This window comes from Thermobia domestica, chromosome 1 (genome assembly GCF_964235325.1).
Source record: "Thermobia domestica chromosome 1, izTheDome1.hap1.1, whole genome shotgun sequence".
NCBI classification, from domain to species: Eukaryota; Metazoa; Arthropoda; class Insecta; order Zygentoma; family Lepismatidae; genus Thermobia; species Thermobia domestica.
Genome location: NC_137454.1, coordinates 451,550 through 473,290, shown reverse-complemented (window position 1 = coordinate 473,290; position 21,741 = coordinate 451,550). Strand labels below are relative to the sequence as shown.

At 37.1% G+C, this 21,741-nt stretch overlaps 1 protein-coding gene across 1 annotated transcript; it reads left to right on the top strand.

The window, feature by feature from the left end:
* Positions 1 to 6,244: 6,244 nt before the first annotated feature.
* Positions 6,245 to 20,978, top strand: LOC145682993 (mitochondrial import inner membrane translocase subunit tim16-like). The gene is made up of 2 exons (XM_081754349.1): positions 6,245 to 6,700; positions 20,610 to 20,978. Exons 1-2 carry the CDS (start codon positions 6,363 to 6,365, stop codon positions 20,773 to 20,775), a joined length of 504 nt encoding a protein of 167 aa, XP_081610475.1. The 5' UTR covers positions 6,245 to 6,362; the 3' UTR covers positions 20,776 to 20,978.
* Positions 20,979 to 21,741: the final 763 nt, after the last annotated feature.

Sequence of the window (21,741 nt, the reverse complement as noted above, 5' to 3'; positions counted from 1 at the left end):
ACAGACAGAATGTAATCCACCACAAACTTACTTGGCTGGGATCGAACCAGAGATAAGCACTGAGTTACTATATGCTCCCCATAGAGACCGGCACGGGCTGAATTTTTCGGCCCGAGCCCAATCCAGCTCGAATGTATGTAGTCCCGGCCCGGCCCGATAAGTTTTTTAAAATTCTTGGCCCAAGCCCGGCCCGGGCCCGATAAAATTTCGAAGTTTCATTTTGTAACATTTTTCACGGGCACACTTCTTCAACGTTTGCCTTTATTCTAATTATTTTAACGAATGTCAATAATTATTAAACAATGGCAATTAATCGGCCCCAGCCCGGCCCGACCTGAAGAGAAATCAGTGGTGGGCCCGCCCAAGCCCGGCCTGGCCCAAAGAAATAATGGAGTCGGCCCGCCCAAGCCCTGCCCGCGGGCCAGGCCCGGCCCGTGCAGGACTTTAGCTCCCCACGGGACAAACAAAAGGATAGGTGAACAGACAGACAGAAGGGTACTCAAAAATCTCTTTTTCATCATGTGGGATCATGAACTATATAAATTTGTTAAAATCTTAAATGCAATTAATTTCAGGATCATCATAGTTTTTTTTTTTCCTTAACGTCGCTCGAAAATAAAAATATGCAGAAATAAAACAGCATATAAAAGAATATTGGGCGTACAAAACAGCATGTAAAAACTAGTGCTGTTCATTTTACGAAAAGTAAGGAGAGTACGGTGCTAGAAAACTTTCTGGAAATCATGCATTGTCAGCCTTATCGATCTGGACGACGAGAGTGCAGTTGCACTATATCTTGCTTAAGTAACTAAGTTCTTCCAACATTTTTGAAATTTGTGGTTCTGCATTCAACGCTCAATAATTTCCATATTCCTGTCCTCTAGTATCTGAAAAAGAAAAAATACTTTCACAAAAGCTGTTTTAATAAAAGGTACGGGCCATTGCACTAAACTTTCTCGCTGCAATTTCTTAAACAAAATTACGTGTTGCAGTTATTAATGAAGCATTTTCTTATTAAATTTCATCTAAAGAAAACTCAACCCTAAAAATACACTACCAACTTGTAGATTTTTTCATACAAATGACTAAAGTCATATGTTAGGGTTATGAAGGAATTATCTGTTTATAAAATTACAAAATCGTACGTATGGGATTTTACAAAATTGTAAGAAAGAAAAAAAAAAAAAAAAAAAAGGAAAAGAAAAATCGTCACCCGAAGAGTAAACTAACCCTTGTGAATAATGTCATGGAAATGATTTATGCAACATTATAAGAATAATAATGAAATATTTATTTTGTATGAAATATGACCAAAAATTCCTGAGTCTTTTTGTGAAAGTAGTTTGAAAAGAAGCTTATCCCTAATAGTAAACTACCCCTTATGAATCTTTTTCCCTAACGAATATTTTTACATTACATTATACAGTTAGTAATAAAATATTTATTTTATAAAATATGAAGAAAAATCACCAGAGTTGTCTTTGAGAAATCGTCCGAAAAAACTGCCCCTACTAATAAACTGAAACAAAATCGGTTTTGAGGAAATAGCATTTTTTTTTTTTTTAATTGGAAGGAGAGTTCGACAAGGATGCTGCCTCTCGCCAACACTATTTAATGTCTATCTAGAAGAGATAGTGAAAAAGCCTACATGATGATGATGGCATTTCGATAGGAGTAGAATGAATAGATGCATAAGATTTGCAGACGATATGGCGCTTGTTGCAGAATCTGAAAAGAAAATCAATAAAATGTTAGAAAAAATGAGAAAGGGCTTTGAAGAATATGGGATGAAAATAAATGTTAGAAAGACAAAAGCCATGGTGATTAGAACGAAGCGGTCTGTGTCAAATATAGAAGTAGGAGGGGAGAAAATAGAACAAGTGAATAGTTTTCGATATCTGGGTAGTATTCTTAGTAATGACGAGCTCCTCCGTGGCTAAGCGGTTAGCGTACGCGCCTTTGGCGTGCGAGACCCGGGTTCGATTCCTGGCGGGAGCTCATGTGATTCGGATTCCACGTTAATCAGTAGGTCCACGTCTCATATAGCCTCGCTGCTGAAAGGGACGCTAAACTAAAATCAACTCAAGTCAACTCTTAGTAATATGAAGTGCGAACGTGAAATAAAAGCAAGAATAGGAATGGCGAAAGAAGCCTTTAGGAGGAAGAAAAGTCTTTTTTGTGGGACCTTGAATAAAGAGTTAAGAAAAAGACTCATAAAATGCTTCGTGTGGAGTGTTGTACTGTATGGGGCGGAAACGTGGACATTACGTAAAGGTGACGAAAATAAAATGGAAGCCTTCGAAATGTGGGTGTGGAGAAGAATGGAAAGAATTAGTTGGATAGAGCGGAAAACGAATGAGAGAGTGTTAGAAATGGTGGGTGAGAAAAGAACACTTTTAGATATTATTAGGAAGAGGAAGAGAAACTGGTTGGGACATTGCCTAAGAACAGATTGTATCATGAGGGACGTCCTGGAGGGTATGGTGGCGGGAAATAGAGGGAGGGGCGAAGGAGACTACAATTAATGGATTATATAAAAACAGAAAGATCACACGCGTAGACGAAGTTAGCGGAGGACCGTGGAGCATAGAAGCTTCTCAGCTGCGGCAAGTGACCTGGCAATAAAGGCAGAATACCTATGATGATCATGACTTCATACACTTATTTTCAGTAAGACGAAGCTACACTTATTTTCAGTAGGACGAAAATTTTGAGAAAATCCTTGGAGAATCACATAAAAATCGTAAGTTTAAAATCTAGTTGAGATTTGTTGAATGGTATGTCCTCAAGGCAGGGCCGGATTAAGGGAGGGGCTTAGGGGGGCTGTGGCCCTGTTCCTTCAGTTGGACGGGGGCATCTCCTCTGATTAAATTCTCAGCTAGCTGTCTAAAAGAACTATACAAGATACAGTCATCATCATCCCATAGCACAATGCACGTACAGTACCCGTATAGTACATGTACAATTGCACGGATACAACATGTGCATCATCTGTATAAATGCACGCCTGTACATGTGATACACATAAGCGTCACAGACAGTGCCTAAGGGTGATAGTTTCAACAGGATAGACCCAATGTTGTTGTTGTTGTTCTTCTTCTTCTTCTTCTTCTTCTTCTTCTACTACTACTACTACTACTACTACTACTACTACTACTACTACTACTACTACTAATAATAATAATAATAATAATAATAATAATAATAATAATAATAATAATAATAAATGAAACAAATTAGACATAAATATTTTAGTACAGAAACACAAGAAGACAAATTCACACAAATTTAACGCAATTGTAGTCCATCGACAGCATTTATTCGATCCGAATCCCAATTTTCATAATGAAATTCACGTATGTGACTCATAGCTGATCTTAATTCGCCGTAATGCAATTTAATTGTTTTAATTCGGCGTGATCGAGTGGGGAAGATGGATTGTCACATTATCTGCGCTTTACAAGAAACATGTGTTGTTTAAGTCTATTTGTACTGAAATAAACGCTGCTTGTAAAATTTCATTTTTAATTATATTGTTCAAAACACACGACAAGCATTCAATAAAGTCATTTTGTGTGTCACTTAATTTCCCTTTGAAAGGAGAATCATACTTAAATATTTTTTTCATACGCTGCTTTTTATATGCCAACAACTCCAAATAATTTTTTGCACCAATTCATGCAGAACTCTCTTGCCCTCTGTTTGTTCTATTTTCATCACAGGCGTTGGTCTTCGTTCCTTAATAACACATTAATTTTCAAAAGACCACTGACATAGAAGATTCTTTAATAGGAATTATATTATGTTCATATGGTATTCTCCACTTACTGACATTTTCTCTCATTCACTTTTGCAAATGTAAGAAAATAAATGTCAATCAGAATATCTCAAAAACATACAGGGCCTTATGCAGAGTCGTTTTGACGTGTGTTTAGCTTCATACTAAAGGCCTGACTACTGTAGGAAACATGTTAGTCGAACTCTTCAGTATGGCACTAATCTTGCGTCAGAACGATTCTGCATAAGGCCCACAGTCTCACTCAATTCTAATGAACTCAACGAGTCTGATTTCGTACAGGTTTGCGCCAACGTAACGGAATGAAAGAGCATTAGTTTGCGATAATAGGCGTAGCACTTTTAGAATTGCTTGTTCCAGTTTTTGCGTTGCGTAAGAGTCCGCAAAATTAAGCAAAGTTAGTACGGAATGGGGCCCTACGTTCCTTTGCACTTTACTTGTTTGACATATCGAATCGAAATCGAAGGTCTCGAGAGAAATGCTTTATGTAGAAACAAAAATCGATAAGCGCTGAGGCCGGTCTCTTTCGCAGGTTATTACCAACACGTTCTCTCGCGGGATTTTCTGAGTAGCTTGGCGGTAGTTCTACTGCCGCCTGAGACACTGCTCGGTGAGCCTCCCAGCAGTGGTGCTAACCATGATTTTTTAACAAACAATGTTTTTTTTTTTTTTCAACTTAGAAACCTATCATACATTCTGTGCAAGGAAAGTGAATTAATTATAAATTACAATTTCTAAATGGGTAGGCCGGGCCTCAGGGCCTCTTACGACCCTTCGCCACTGGTCACAGATCCTATTCAACATCTTCACGTACGCAGTACATGTGCAATGCACACGTCCTGCACAAATGATTTACACCTACCGTACAGTTGATTTACACATAGCACGTATTCGATTTACATGTAGTGCACAGGCGATTTACATGTAGGACAGAGGTGACTTACACGTAGCACACAAGTGATTTACATGCAGTACCCAGTTGATTTACATGTAGGACAGAGATGATTTACACATAGCACGAAGGTGATTTACACGCAATACACAGATGACTTATATGTAGGACACAGGTGATTTCCTCGTGGTGCAGAGGTGACGTAAAAGCATAGATATTCGAAATACAACGAAAAAAAAAGAGTTTATATATATTTGGTGCCTTACGCAGCAAGACCATCTATAACACCAAAGACATCACCTTTCAAGTATATCAGAAGTAAATTGTCAGTGAGAATTTTACTTTTGGAGTTTATTATTTGCAACGAGCAAAGCTTTAGGTAGTATATTTGACATGTTTGCCAAGTAGCAAATAACTCAAGATGTTCTGCTGTAATCGGTCACGAAAATAATTTTATAAACCTATGAACTGTCTGACAGTAGTTACATCAGTACAGTGCTACCAAGTGTTGATCTTATATCCTAGCTCAGCGGACGTTACAGAGTTACCGCCGTGGTACCCCCACATACATGAAATACATATCAGTCGAAAGGTTCATCCTTCAGGAACACATTGATATCAAAATTATCTTTCTCTTAATTAGGGGGTGAGCTATTGAGGTTTAAATTAAGTCACATTAAGGGGCGACCAGAATGTGACTATTTCACAGCATTAGACGCCTCAATGGCCGTAACTCTGTAACGATGCATTTCCTGACATACGGTCAGATGAACTTTTTTGCTTGTCTATCCAGAAGGAACCCACCGGTGAAATTTTGCCGTACCTCTTTGTTACATCCTGTATATTATAATCAGTGTAGTTTGTCATATCCAATGTCATGAACTAGATTGCAACGTGAAATATACATTTTAATTTGAAGTAATCTGCAGTTATATTTGTTTATTGCAATTTTTTGCATTGCGATGCGATGCAAAAAAAAAATAATAATAAAATAATAAATAAAATAAAATAAAAGCACCGACCAGTCTTCCCTAACTTTTGCATAGTGAAGCACAATGCAGCGCTACACAAAAGCTGGAATAAAGAATTGTAAGTACTATACAGATTATCGCAAACTAAAACATACGTCAACGCACCGCACAATAAGCACTTTAGTTTGTACAGTTCAGTGACAGCTTTAGCGGGTATGCACGAGCCTACCCAAAAAATTTTGAAACATATATAAAACGCTAAAAGATACGATAAAGAGTAAATATATTTGTACTATTTATATTAATAATAGATAATTACTTAACAAATAGCACCAATCACTACCGGCACTTTAAAGTAATTTCCTATTGACATTAATGAATCAAATGTGTATGTGTATCCATAAGCAATGGAGTGACCTACCCAAAATTAAAATTCTAAAGCCGCCCCTGATACAGCTTTTGTGCCAGTTTATTGTCCGCAAAATTTGCGCAAACTAGTGCTGAATGACTCTTCTTTTAATTCCACTAACATATTGGGATAATCAGCAACCAAAATCGAATGAATGGTTTTGGCACTACTGTGACACAGCTGACATTGCGACAGTGTTTTGTTTATCATGGCGCCGACCCGAAGATGATGTAGAAATGTTAGATTCGTGTTTTGTATATAGTGGCGGTAACATTGAAAGTTTCCTATCCAGTGATGGCTAAGTATTTAATACAAATAGTGATTTTAGGAACACAAGTTGTAGGACGCGCCTTTGCAAGAGCTTTACGGCAGGAAATTGAAGCAAGCCAACATGCAGCTCGACGTGCTGGCGGAGGACAGGCTGGTGCAAGTCGTGCCGCTGCGAATGCAAAAGCAGGCATGACATTAGAAGAAGCGAAGCAGATTCTTAACTTAGATGAAATAGACCCAGAAAAAGTGAAAAAGAGCTATGAGTATTTGTTTAGTGTAAATGACAAAGCGAAAGGAGGGTCATTTTATTTGCAGTCCAAGGTCGTTCGAGCAAAGGAGAGGTTGGATGCAGAATTACAAAGGCAAGAAGAGGAGAAACGGTGAAAAATACCAATTCTAGTGGCCAGTCTATCATTTTAAAAGATGTATTTAGTACTGAAATTTAGACGATTTAGTTATAAACTCTGCTAGCTGCTGTAGTGTAAACATTTTGGTAGCTTTAACAGTCGCTAGAGTGGAGAGTTGGTGTACATAGATTGAAAGTTTCATGACGCTTGATGTACTGTCCTCAGAATTATATCCTTTTGTGATTCTAGCGTAGTGAACCCATGAAAGACATTACTAGGAAACTCATGAAAGACAAAGAAATAAATGAACTAGCAGTGTTGTGCAAAAATATCTCGCTTCATTGTTTATGAAGATAGTTGTATATTTATCACACATTTGAGGGTAAACTTGGCAATATCCGTATAAATTATTAAACAACTTCTTATTGAGATAATTTTGACAAATTCCTCGATTTATCAGTTAATGGCATGACCTTGCGTTGAGGAGTTTCTAATGAAAAACGTGAGTGTTTTCTTTGCGTATATGTATTGTTATAAAATTAAATGTAGAATTGCATGTAAGAAATGGTCACTTGATAAACAGCATGTGTAAGTAAGAGCTCTTTCTCTGCATTATTTGCTTTTTTTAACATTAAATTGTGAGAAGTTGAAAATAATTGCTGGAAAGGGGTTTCCATCATCGTACTTTCTTAACCAACATTTTCCTGTTAATCCCGAGTATCCGGAATTATATCCATTTTTGTAGTGAACATTGCACTTAGATTAGGTCGTAGGTGGGCATCTGATAAAGAAAATTAGCGAAGATAAAGCACCAACATCTCAGTTAATTGAGCTATAACTGAAGGACAAGATCATCGCCATGGTTTAATGCTACGCTTCCAGACAAAGTGAAAAGTTAATATGAAAATTAAATGAAACTATTAATTTTTAAAATAATTCCACTATTATGTCCTTTTAGGCTAAAGGACAATATGATCAATGAGAGTAAATGATTATGAGATTTATTTTTTGTACTCTCCCACTGGGAAACTTCTCCGTGGCTAAGCGATTCTCGTACGCGGGAGACCCGGGTTCGATTCCAGGCAGGAGCTCATGTAGTTCGGACTTCACGTTAATCATTAAGTCCACGTCTCATATCGAGACTATATGAGACGCTAAACAGAAAAATCAAATCTCCCACAATGGATCGAACCCAGGACCACATGCAATAAAAGCATACATGCTACTCACTAGACCAAAGAAAGCATTACTCGAGCAGATGTTCTACCAAACTTCGACATATTTCGTACATTTTCAGGTTAGGTTAGAGCTTTCTATTTCTTTTAGTAGGCATACGCTAAATAAAGAGCTCCATTACTGCTTGCAGATTGACTTTCCGGCGGGTTCAGTAAATACAATTTGGGTATATGCTATAAAAAGTACAGTGTATAAAATACGAACTCACTTGTACTATGTGGCCATTAAAAGGTACTAATGTTATCTAAGCGAGTCAGGGCAGGAGTGCAGCAAGGGGGCCTTAGCGGTAGCAAGAGCGTGCGTCCGTACAGAGCAGGCGCCTCAACGACGGATGGTATACGTATAAATGAGGGCAGTGGAAGAACACACACATACAATATTTTCACTATTATTCAAAATTCATTTTAATCTACTGTGCACTGACAATAATTACATTTATTCACACTCTCATTCCTTCAAGAAAAAATGTTTCTCATCGTATTTTACCTCTAAATTTTTTTTTTCTTCAGCATCTGCTCAAGTAAAGGAAAAGAACCAATGTTTAATTAAAGGGAGGCCAGGCATTTTTTTCGAAAAGATGTTAGTTTTACTAATTTCTGTTAAAATTAGGTTAGGAGTAACGACTTGCATCATTGTATTCATATTCCCTTACGAGCGCTTCTAATAATTACATTTGTGGTGGACAAACACCGTATGCGTGGGTTTTCTCGGGGTTCTCCCGTTTCCTCCCACTTTCTTCATTCCACCATTTCATTCATTTCTCATAATCACCGTCTCCTTTAGCCTAACCGGCATAACCGTGGGACGTAAAACTCAAAGATTTCATTTCATTTCATTTTCTAATAAGTACATATAGTCTCTACAGGATTTCGGGTAAATTTTACAATACACGTGTGCACATCGATTAGTAGAACCGCTTTGAAAGGGTATAATAACAGTAGAATAGGGTAGAGATGGATTGGCTTAGGATTAGGGAAGTTTAGACCGATTTTGTTAAAATGAATAGAGAATAATTTCTCGTCTCTGCGTAAAAATACCAACTGGAGCAGCCACTTACATTTAACCATGTACTTCTGTTCATAAATGTGAGCCAAATAAATTACGCTTCCCTTACTTCAACTCATTTCTCCTGTATATACATATATATTCAGGGTCTGCCCAAGTGGGCCCAGCCCTAAAAAAACCACCGGGTTTTTTCGGGTTGGACCCATCTGAAAAAACCCACCTCGGTTTTTGACTTTTTTGTTAGTGTATTATTGGTACAACTAAGGTGATTACATTGAAAGTTATTTTTATCAGATTTTAAACTTTCTTTGGGCGAATTATATGCTTTCATGTTAAGATAGACAACAATATTCAACATAAGACCTTATAAAGCTCTAAATGCACTGAATGAATGAATAAATAAATAAAACCCTCACCTTAGCTTGAGATAATTGTAGAACAAATTAATGTGTGGATTATGCTTATAGCTTATTTGAAGTAAAGTAAGCGATTGTATATTTTAGAAAATACTTTCCATGAATAGTATGTTTCCTGACTCGGCACCGCCGAGGGACGTTATCCCTCATACGTTGACGGGTTTAAGGTCATAGGTGCCGGTACTAACAGTAAATATGTAAATACATTAGTAAAACTATTAGTGTTGTTTCTTACCTTTGATGGTAACAAAAGTATTCAGTAAAATTTGGTTTTCCAACAACAGTTAAGTTCAGTCATTTGTTGCTAGCTTTCAAATAAGCATTCTGTAGAATCAACACTAGCAATAACGTAAACATTCTTGTCAAAATTAAGAAGCTTAATGCTCGGAGCTCCGAAGACTACGTAACGCTTACTATTTTAAGTGCTGCATTCAAACTTCAGTATTAATGGAAGTTTCGATGTACAGTAAAGCAAGCTGCATTTTGAGGGAAAACCCGTCGTGGAAAAAGTGTTCGCGAAATTCCCGCAATTGAACCCACAAAGCATCGAAAGTGAATACTTCAACAATAAAACTATTTATTTAACGCTGGAGGATATTTCATTTCATTTTAGATATTTTGAAACATTTACTTTATAAAATATGAATTATAGGCCTATCTTTGTTAAATGTTTTAAATTAATTTTCGGAAAAGAACGGTCTTGCAACAAGTGCTCGGGTAATTCCCGTAATGGAATGCACAAAGCATCGAAAGTGAACTTCAACAATAAGACCATTTATTTTACGTTGAAAAATATTTAAGACTTTTTGATGAATTATGTCTTCGTTTTAAATTAATATAGCTATTTGGTATTCATATTTGGCGAACGTCACTGAGGCTCCTAGTATGACTCGATCTACATTTGTTCGTTTGTCTGCCTTTACCACACAGTGTTCAACTTTCGGTCTTTTAAATTTTCAGGATACAAACCAGAGACAATGTAAATTTTCTATTTAGATTTTGGCAGCATACCGACGTAAAATTACAAAATGGCGCGCTTTTTTTTTTTTTTTTTTTAAATAGCTGATATCCACTGGCGAAAATCCCGGGGGGATGATGGGGACATATCTCTTACAATCTTGGAACTGTCCCCCTCAATAATCCGATTGGAATAGTGTCTTTTAGGAAGAAATGTAATGATTTGTGTCCAACTGTCACAAAGGAAAATGAGATGAAATTGATACCTCCTGGAATAAGCCTCAAATCTGACCGCCTCCCAATGTTGAAGACAACTCTGCTCCCCTACCCATGTTGTCCCTGAGTTCCACACAGGGGACATAAAATATGACCATATTGTTATTATGACATAAAATATGACCGCGGTGGCTCAGTGGTAGAGCGTTCACCTCGGGTGCATGGGGTCCCGGGTTCAAACCCTGCTCCTGCCAAGTGAACTTTGTGGTGGACAAACACCGTGTGCGTGGGTTTTCTCGGGGTTCTCCGTTTCCTTCCCTTTCTTCATTCCGCCATTTCATTCATTCTCATAATCACCGTCTCCTTTAGCCTAACTGGCATAATCGTGAGACGTAAAACTCAAAGATTTCATTTCATTGTTTTGGAGGGTGAAAAGAGAGGATGCGAGTAAAAATTGAAATATTTTATTGAAAACCATATGAAGGTAAGTGGAAACTTTTTTGAGCGACGATATGAAATGAGTTTCAGCCTTGAACCATTGTTACGCAGATATGTTGATTTGACGGTGCCTTCCATCCGTCTTTGAATGGTGTCGATGTCACATTTTGTTACAAACTATACGTCTGTAAGTCAAGAAAATTTCCTGATCTTTGATTCATGTATTGTTTACATTTTTTTTTCTTTCGGATATATGAACAAAATATATTTTTCTTTAATTGTGATAGGCTACGCGTCAAACTCAAAAGAATACTTAAGTTTCAGATGCAGCACATTTCTTTGGAAACGAATGATTCTGGAAGTACTAGCGGAAATAAGCATGTTTGATTCATACGTTGTTGTATGTAGCACAGTCTTGTATTCCTCTTTTAGGTTTCATTTCTGTAAAATATTTTGTTAATCCGTTGACAGGCTCACGGAAGTGACTGTTTGAAAGTGAATTTTTACCAAATTTCTTCCTTTTTTGTTTCTTCCAGAAACTATGTAGATTTTATTCAACTGATGCTACTAAGGATTATACCAGCGTTTCCCAACCTTTTTCAACTTGCGGCACACTACGGGTGTATCTTGAATTCTCGCGGCACACTCATAGATATTATTATTTGTAAATATAAAATACCGTGGTATTTTTTTTCTGTGATTACTGATCTCCTCACAGAGAAGAAAGCTCGATCACTGTTTTTTCCCCGTGGTAAATCATTATGCTTATTTTTCATTCTAATTCAAAAATAGAAAACAATTCCAGTGAAATATTGGACTGAGGTTTTTAAAACTAAGCTTTCTTTTTCGAAAACTAACTAACGAACAAACAAATCTCTTTTAGTTTTAAAACACAAATGTAGGTAATTTGTATGCATATTTGCTTTATCGAAATGATTGAATGATATTTTAAAATTTCAAGTTACGAAATAGTCTGCAGCAATAAAGAAGCAATAATAGTAGTAACAATGATAACAAATACTTTTTTCAACATTAAACATGTACAGAAAAGTAACACGGTATGTAATTTAAAGTATTAGATTCATAGTAGAGGTTCATAGTAATGTGAAATACAAATATACACTTTTCCTTTGTCTTGCAATTTGATTCCTATAGAATTAATAATTTGTTTCGATTTTCTCGCGGCACACCAGCGGCCCATTCACGGCACACCGGTTGGGAAACGCTGGATTATACAATAAAACAAATAACCATCATTCAATATACTTACTATAAATAGCAAAGAAAAACTGGAGTTAGCATCTCATCGCTATGCTCTTTAGGCTAAAGAAGACAGATAATGAAAGTGAAAGAGTTTGGAACAAATTGATATAAAGAGAATGTGGGAGGAAAAGGGAGAATCCTCCCGAACGCGATGTCCACTACAATCTCAGATGGTCTAGACATGACAACCATGCTTGACAAATATTCAGCTCGGGGTTGGTTAAACGTAATGGAACTTCGTGTTCCTCTCGCTTACTATCTGTCAGGGCTCTAGTAATTTTATTATTTCTATCAGGATAAGTTTCGAAGATCATTCGGTAAAGCGAATATTGACTTTATCGAATTTACTGTCTGTAAGAGAAATATCATGTATAAAAACACAAATTGCCGTAGGAGTCTTATTGTTCGGTGAATTCTTTCTACGAAATATATCCTTCCTCTTCGGTATTTCAGGATTTTGTGCTGTAAATACATCATCTAACTTTGGACCCGACTTTATATAACAGATAAGGAACGCACACAAATCAATAACTATATATTAACAGGTGATGCAGGTGCGTTGTTGAAGTGAGCAATGCTCCCTCTCACTGATTTGAACTTCATACAGTAGGAATAAGTAACACATACAATGTACTATAATGTGGGCCGCGGTGGCTCAGTGGTAGAGCGTTCACCTCTGGTGCATGGGGTCCTTGGTTCAATCCCAGCTTGCGCCAAGTGAGCTTTGTGGTGGACAAACACCGTGTGCGTCGATTCTCTCGAGGTTCCCCCCACTTCTTCATCCCACTATTTCTTTCATTTCCCATCACCACCGTCTTCTTTAGCCTAGCTGGCATAACCGTGGTTTGTGGAACTTTAAAATTTCGTTTTATTTTCACAATCCTATAAAAATCTTAGTGTGTTTAATAAATATTCAGCAAAATATATTACATAGCATCTAAAATCCTGGTACTAAGCTGTCCAGATTTTTTTTTTTTTTTTTTTTAACTAACGCTTGAAATAGCTATGATGATTGTTGGTGTCATCTAATGAACAGAATTAGTAATAAACACAAGTGAGAGGTAAACAAACGTTGCAAAGCAGTTTCTACTACGATGCAGGCCTCAGAATAGAAAAAAAAAAAAAAAGAAGGTGCACATGTGTGTACCTATGGACTGAAGTGGATAGAATTGGGGAGAACGTGTTCCCTCTCATTTCAGCTGCAAACAATTGAGGCTATTGCAAATTCTGATTAAAAAGAAAATCATATTCGACAAAATTGTATTTTTTCGAAAGCTTTCGTAGAATTTTTATTTAAATCTTCGAACAAGTTAAACAATTTTATTAACTTCAACTGCAACAATGGAAATTATGTAAAAACCTCCATAAACACATACATCATATTGTGTTAAAGTTGAATATTTACGAAAATTAGCAAAGAATATATATTTTTAACCTAAGGGGGGGGGGATCATTCTCGTTCTTAGTTGATTTCACAAGGTGTCTGCTGTTAATTGAAATACTGGAAATTATTGTGCAATACTGCAGAAATGTAAAAATTCCATTTTGAGACTCTTCCAGATAGCGGTCCCATCATTTGGGTGTAGATGGTGTTAGGGCTAAATAGCTAACCGTTAAAAGATTAATTAGTTCGAGGGGAAAATGTATTTATAGTATACTCTACTGCTCGAAAGTGTTTGAACACACCTCATTTCCAAGATAATAGGAGAAAAATAGCATTACAAACTTAAGATTGATATTCACAAAAATTTATTGCATCAGAACGAAACAATACATACTAGAGTTTTATTTCTTCAAAGTAATCGCCCAGTGCTTTGATCACTGTTTAGGACACCCGAGGCAATCTTTCTATCAAGTACACGATTTTTTTTTTTTTTTTTTTTTTTAGAAAATCGCCTGCCATTCCTGCTGCAAATTGTTCCACAAAGAATTCACATTTCTCAAGGGTTTTTGGCGGACCATTCTATCTAACTGATCCCATAGCAATTCTATGGAATTGCAATCTGGACTTCGAGGAGGCTATATCATAGTTTTCAGGTCTTTCCATATCTCTGAACGTTCAAGATACGTTCTGCATAAAACAGACGAATGTTTCGGATCATTATCCTACTGCAAGATGAAATATTTGCCAATTACACATGTACCACATGGTTCTGTGTGACGTTGGAGAATGTCATGATACCGTTTCCTCTATTCTTATAAGATCACCTGTAAAATTGCCTCCAAAACAACCCTACACTATCACTGAATCTCCTCCTCGTTTAACAGTCGCGGTAACGCACTAAGATGCCATGCGTTCGTCTTTTACACGACGCACAAACTTGCGGCGATTTGTCACAAATACCTCGAACTTCGACTCCCCTGTAAATAATACTTTTTCCACTGATCTACAGTCGAATGTACAATCCGCGGCAAAAAACCTGCAACATGAGGATATAAGTTATATTGTGAAGCTACGCCTAACAGCACAGGAAATGAACATAACGTTTAAGTGGAACGAATCACGCCAGGATAAACCTCGGCCTCCTCCCGTGCACACTTATTTTGGAGCAAAAGACTTCGTTATTTCACAATAAACTTATATGCTCATGTTGCAGGTTTTTTGCCGCGGATTGTACATGGTGTTTAGTCCACTATAGTAGTTTCTTCTTATTGCCAGCCTGTAGGATAGGCTTCTTTGCGCAATAGATCCTTTAAGCTTTGCATCCTGAAGTCGCCTCTTTACTGTTGACACGCTTTATAGGTTCATCCCTACATGCATTCAGTTCCGCTGTCAGCATGGACGCTTTCACTAAAATACTTATGCTCCCGTTTTGACGTAACCTTAGTCTTTCTCGTGCGATACCGATCCTTATTACTCTGAGTAGACACATACCGCTTCAGAGTGTAATGAACACGTCGCAAGGCAACATATTTTTGCTTGGCTATTTCATGCATGCTGTGACCTGCTCTGTATAAACTAACTACTGCTGCCCACTTTTTTGTTGATAGTTCTTTTCCTTTGCACATTTCAACTTCCTCACAACTGCTTTTCCACTCAACACACTGGCACCCATATACTTGGTTCTGCAACACTCACTTGCCTTTCACTGTGCAAATATTTGCTGCTATGTGTGTACATCGTTATTGAAAACGCCAACTGGTGTCATACAGATACACCACCCGTTCCACAGCAACTTACGGGGAAGTGTTCAAACCAGACTCAATGATTCAGCTGCCATCTGTCTACTTTCCTTAACACTAACGTAACATGTCACGTTCCAGCGGACTTGTAGGGTTTTCTACGCATTTCTACACTTATGTTTAGGTTTCAATCATGCATAGTATCTGTTCTCTCCGAAAACCAGATGCGTTCAAAAACTTTTGAGCAGTACTGTAAGTGTATATAAATCGTTATCTTTTAACTTATATATTTTATGTGCAGTTTGTATTTATTTAATCAAGACAGTAGCATATCTAAATGTGTAAGCATCAACAGTAAACTTGCTACTCTTTGATATTTGTAATTAATTGGTCTTCTACTTGAAAAGTGTTTCTGTACTAAATGTAATACGAATGAAAAAAAAAAATCTACGTATACATAATACAGTGAACTAAGTGAGGAAGAGGGTTGGCTGTGGGGGGAATGGAACCAACACACATATACACAAAATTAAACGAAAAAGAAAGATGAGTGTGAATTACGACAAGCATTTTGGAAGAAATAACGTCCAGAAAACTCTCTTCTCGTTTTATTTTTTCTCTGTTTCTTCGATTTTAACCCACAAATTTCTATGCATTTTTTCTGTTAGAATATTGAAGACTACTTTGCTTTTTCAGGATATTTTACAGGTTTACCATAGTATACTGAAATGTTTCTAACAAGACCTGGAAACATCCAAGTAGTGGAAATGAAAGATATATTGGCTCATATTTTTTAATCGAAAAGAAGAAGAAAGAGTAATCTATATCACATTTAGGAGGGTTAAATCCACAGTTCATTCTTGACTAATTTTAATCCCAAGCATTGAGGATTACAGGAATGAGCTAAAGAAAACGTGTATTATGTCAAAATCGAATAAATTTTAGAAAACCCGATCGGAAATCAGTTTTGAAGGGGAATAGGAGGGTAAGTCCAGTACTGATTTTAACTCTGCAAAGATGATGATTGGGAAGCCTTAAGGTAAATGTATGACATATTACGCCGAAATCGACTTATCGTGTAAGATATCCGTTTTTTGAAATTGAGAGGATAAACGGGGGGTAGGGGAGGAGTGATTGACATTTTCATCCTTGGTAGATTTTAATCTTAAGCTGTGGGGATATTTTCAGTGCCATAAAGAAAATATACATTAGATTTTGTTATGATTTAAAATGTTTTTACGTAGTTTATAGTTGAAAATTGTGTCGCATATATATGTATATTTGCTACATGGGGTGTATTTTATCCCTCTCCCTTATACTTGATGGATTACAGCAAGTTTTATTCTGTAAGTGGAAGGAAGGCATATACTAAGTTTAATTAAACTCGGATAAGTTTTATTAGAGTTATTGTAGAACAGACGGACACACATACAAATGGAGACGAATAGTAGAAGTTTCTCTAACGCTTATTTCAGTAGTAACGTGTGTCACGGTTTCCGCAAATAATCATTCTCCAAATAAGTCAGATGAAGACCGTGAGAAGTTGCAGGAACTGTAACTACATAAAATAATTTGAAAACATTCTCTTTATTTACTATGCCTGTACTCTACTATTAACCATACAATTTTGGTGTTCCCTGATACCTTTCTCAGAAATCCGGGCAACCTATGGTACTTCTCAAAGTTCTTGTACTTTTTAAATCCTCTTTTGAGTGTGTTATTGCTGTAAAAAAAAACTTACGCAGCAGATTTTTTATGAACACGTATATGTAATCTTGTGCTACTCTGAAGAAATTTTCTTACTTGTAATGGATGCTTCATGAAGATGCTATTATTTTAAGTCTGTGCGTCAATTCTTAAAATAATTTTAAATGTTCTTAGTTAAAGATCGTATAATACCGTACTGACACTTGCATGTGCAGATCTGAGAAAACAAGATTTTCCTATACTGTTAAATCTTTTGTGGTGAAATTCATAGATTAACTGGAAGGCAACTGAAGAAAGAAAGGAAAAAAAAAAAGTACTTACTTCCTCTGTGGCACTGTGAATCTTTTCGTTTGGATGTAGCTGAAACAAAAGTGAATCGTTTATTTACATAATTTCAAATGAAAAATTAGTAGTTCTCATTTTTATTGGAAATACTTCTTTCAGTTGCGAAGACCAACCTATGTGACGCAAGAGTAATTTAATTAAATACTTCCTTGAATATGGATTCTTATAATTGCGACTTATTTCCCAATTTCTTTACAATAAGCTCTCATTTATACTTCGAGTTATTTGGGCATTTTATTGAAGGGATGCTTTATGATGCCTAAGTTAATCCAAAAGGGTGAAGTGGGACCTCCCTTCCGCGCTACTCAAGATTTTTAAGCACAAAACCCTCATATGGCGTTCTAGGTCTTCAGTCGATATAGACATAAACAGCAGACACCAAACTAAGGCAAGACTAGCTTAACTTACATTATTTTACATACATTATTACGTAGTTGCCCATTATGCCAGAATACGTCTGTTTTCAGTCAGAATATATTCTAGAAACAAGGAGAAACTTTTAACGTCGTTAGACTAAGTTCCGAAGTTGAACCTATATTTAATAAACCATTCTAGTATTCACCTGGCTCTACTGAAAAGGAAAACCTCGACCATCGGATTCTAATGTGGGACACTTCATTCTGAAGCGAGAACGCTAACCACTAGCATACACCTGCTCGATTAACTTAATTTGCTAGTACATGGGCATAAAATAAAGACATTCCACCACGTGGATGATTAGTGCATGTTGCTTTAATAGCTTGTGATTGGCTAATTGAGTGATGACCAATTTACAATGCACTGCGGAGGTTGAACGCTTACCTCTCGTGCAAAGGGTCCGTGGATTTTGTTGAGGTACTCCCTTAGCCTAAAGGACATAAATGTGGGACGGTTCACTGAAAGATTTCATTTTACAATGTACGGCGGGCCATGACAAAATAAGAATCATGCTTGGGTGCCAATTACCATTTTATCCCCCCCCCCCTTCTGAGTTATACATTTTATGAGTCTTCGTTCTATTTTTGTTTCTTATGTTTACGGCGATTAAGGTGGTATCAAGGTCTTTACCGAATCTGTATTTTTACTAAAAATCAACCCGGCACCAACGGATTTATCTTGCAGACTGAGTTTGGTATCCAAATGGTTAAAGAAAATATTCTTACAGTTAAAAGCAAAGTCCAAATTAATTTATATTATTATGGTCAGCTGCATTTTTTTCTGTTATAGGCATACGTAAAGTTAGGGGAAAAAAAAGAACAAATACTTTTCTTTTCAGTATATTTACAACCCGATTTCGGCCCATAGGCTACCATTTGTCCACCACGGGTATGATATCAATCATATTTCATGTACAATAGTATTAAAAGCCAAAGGAGTGGTGGAATATTTCTATTCTTTCTTAATTCGTAAATTTTCAGGATGTATGAAAACTTAAATGCTAGAGGCTGATGAATTAACTATGCCCACTATTGAATAAAAGTGTAGTGACCTTCGTACCCGTTTGAATTTTAAACGGATAGAAGTTTCAGTAAGTAAATATGTATGTCGACTAATCTCTAAAACTTGAGTAAGATCTTAGTGGCTGATAAAAGTAGAAATGCATTTCAAGACTACGCTTGCATATAATGTATGTATATGTGAAGTAACTGTAGTATTCTATTTTGTTTTTTTTTGTTAAAGCTAATACATGGGTATACTGATCAACAATTACTAAGAATATAAAGTATCGTACCTACTAATAATTTGGAGATAAATCCTTTTAAATTCTTGCACTTTTTGAGGAAAATGTTGACTTTCAGTTAGAGCTTTTGTCTTTCAAGTGTGCCCTTGGAAAAGTGTGAAACATACTTCGGCCCCTCTCCCGCCACCCTCTTACCAAGGTAACCTTACCTTTGCTTTGGGGAAAGAAGTGAGTGACCCTGGCTGTGTTGCCAATTTGTCGTGCAGTCGTTAGATCTTGACAAGTGAAGATCGTAGGCTACTTACTCGTTGAATGGCTAACAAGACAGTGCACTTCGAAGCCTATAAAATAATTGAATGTGGCAACTCTGTCCAAATCCAACTATTGAAGGATCTGGGCCTCAGCTACTTGTCCCTTCTCTTTCGAGGGAAGTGTGAGAAAACACAAATTAACAACGCCAGAAGGGGTACCCTTAAAATAGAATGGCTCTAAATAATTACTGTTTCAGTACTGTTCATCCGAATATCATGGCTCATAAGTCATTCTCTTCAGAAGAAGAAGAAGAAAAAAAAATGGTATCTTGCACATGTGTGCATGGAGTACGAGACAAACGACATTTTGGGGTAAAATAATGAAATTTCCTCCCAAAAGTTCCTTTTTCTGAAATTTGTTGGACCCCGCAGCGATCCTGGTTACAGGTACCCGTATATAATATACATGAAAAAACACTACGCAGTGCGTTGCAGTATCTAGAATATTTAGAAGGGGAAAATATTTCTCAATCCTGTTTGACAGAGAAGCGAACGCAGTGACGGCATTCTTATCTTTCTAATATACCACGTAATACTCTCAGATTGCATTAGCCAATTACCATTCACTAATGAAAGTAACGACAGAATCACTTAACTAGCAGGGACCGCGGTGGCGCAGTAGTAGAGCGTTCACCTCTGGTGTATATGGGGTCTTTGGTTCGATCCCAGTTTGCGCCAAGTGAACTGAGTGGTGGACAAACACCGTGTGCTTGGCTTTTCTCGGGGTTCTCCCACTTTCTTCATCCCATCATTTCTCATGATCGCCGTGTCCTTTAGCCTAGCCGGCATAATCGTGGGACGTAAAACTTAAAAGATTTCATTTCATTTCACATAAGTAGCAGCTACGTAAAACAACACTCGCTTTCCTTGTTTGATACAGAACTGACTAATCTAATGCTTGCTGCATGTAACTTGGAAAGAGAAGGAAGGAATGAGGAAAACGCCATAATGTTCATTTCTTAATATACAGTATGTACATGAATATTGGACCTAAGTATTCAGTTCATCAAGATATGGTATAAGTGTAAATCGGAGGTTCTTAGTTTTTCACATAACTTAGAAAAGTTCCTTTAATGGTGTTAAGTTTTAATGTTAATAGGAATTCTAGGGGAGTTAAAGTGGTACTACAGGTTATGAAGGAGGGAGTATTGTAATTTTTCGGACTTTTCATAGCTTATAAAAATTGATATTGCATATTTGCGATTCCTTGTACTAATCAAGTATATTGTAATTTTATGCAATTCTAGGGTTGGAAAAGCGACGGAGAGGGTAGTGCTAAAAGTGCCCGTCATATGGATGATGCAGCGCCACTATTATAATGAGAACAAACGGAACAAAAAAGAGAAACAAGCGACGCCCTTTCTCTTGCGAGTAGCCAAATTGGCTTCAGAGACGCCATCTGGAAGAGGATAGGGAAAATTATGTTCTCGAATCAGGTTCCAATCACGTATTTTATTAATAATTGGCCAGTTAAATTTTCATGATACGAAAATATCGGGGAAACCTTATATTGTTAAGCTATTTGTATTAAATCAATGGAAAGTATTTTCTTGTAAAAGAAACACCTGCTTCTCATGTATATTTTGAGATAGAAATATAATTGTTGACAATTTGTACTTCTTTCCTTATTATTTTGATACTTTTTGCAAGGAAGGTTCGTATAAGAATGGTATGTGTTTATACGAGGGAGGATCAGAAACTAAGGTTACAAGACCGACATTTCTGAAGTTGGCAACTGTAGTTTCATCCACCCGCCACCTACAGCGCTAGTTGTAGGTAAACAAATTGCGACTCGTTTGGACTCGCGAAGAAGTCCGCCCAGTTATTCGATTTCTGTTGGGCGAAACATGTAATCGCAGCTGAAATTCACTGGCAGCTGGTATAAGTTTACGGCTTGGACTTTTCACCGAGGGCATAATCTTCCTTCACGACAACGCGCGCCCGCATACAACCCAGAAGACGACCATGCTGTTGAAGCAGTTTCGCTGGGACATCATCGACCACTCTCCCTACGGCACGAACCTCGCTCGAAGCGACTTTCACCTGTTCCCGCACTTGAAGGAGCACTTAGGAAGCCGTCGCTTCGCTTCAGACCAGAAGGTGAAACACTTCGTGACAACGTTACTGAACACAAAAGGACAGGACTCATCCGACGATGCGATAAGTTCCTCAACTGATATGGAGACTACGTTGAAAAAAAGTCTAATGTATGTCAATGTGTTGGGTGTATGAAATAATATATACATGTTTCACTACAGGCTTTGTAAACTTTACTTTCTGATCATTCCTCGTGTATAAGTTAGTGTTTCCAGATTTTTCTTTCTTCCTTCTGTTGCACCTGGTCGTGACGTCCATGTACACTGTATCCGTAAGTGAGAA

What these genes read in the sequence shown, in the direction of transcription:
- LOC145682993 (XM_081754349.1), top strand. Translation starts at nt 6,363, where the DNA reads ATGGCTAAGTATTTAATACAAATAGTGATTTTAGGAACACAAGTTGTA. An exon ending in TTGGATGCAGAATTACAAAG is followed by an intron (nt 6,701 to 20,609) that starts GCAAGAAGAGGA and finishes ATGCAATTCTAG; the next exon opens with GGTTGGAAAAGCGACGGAGA.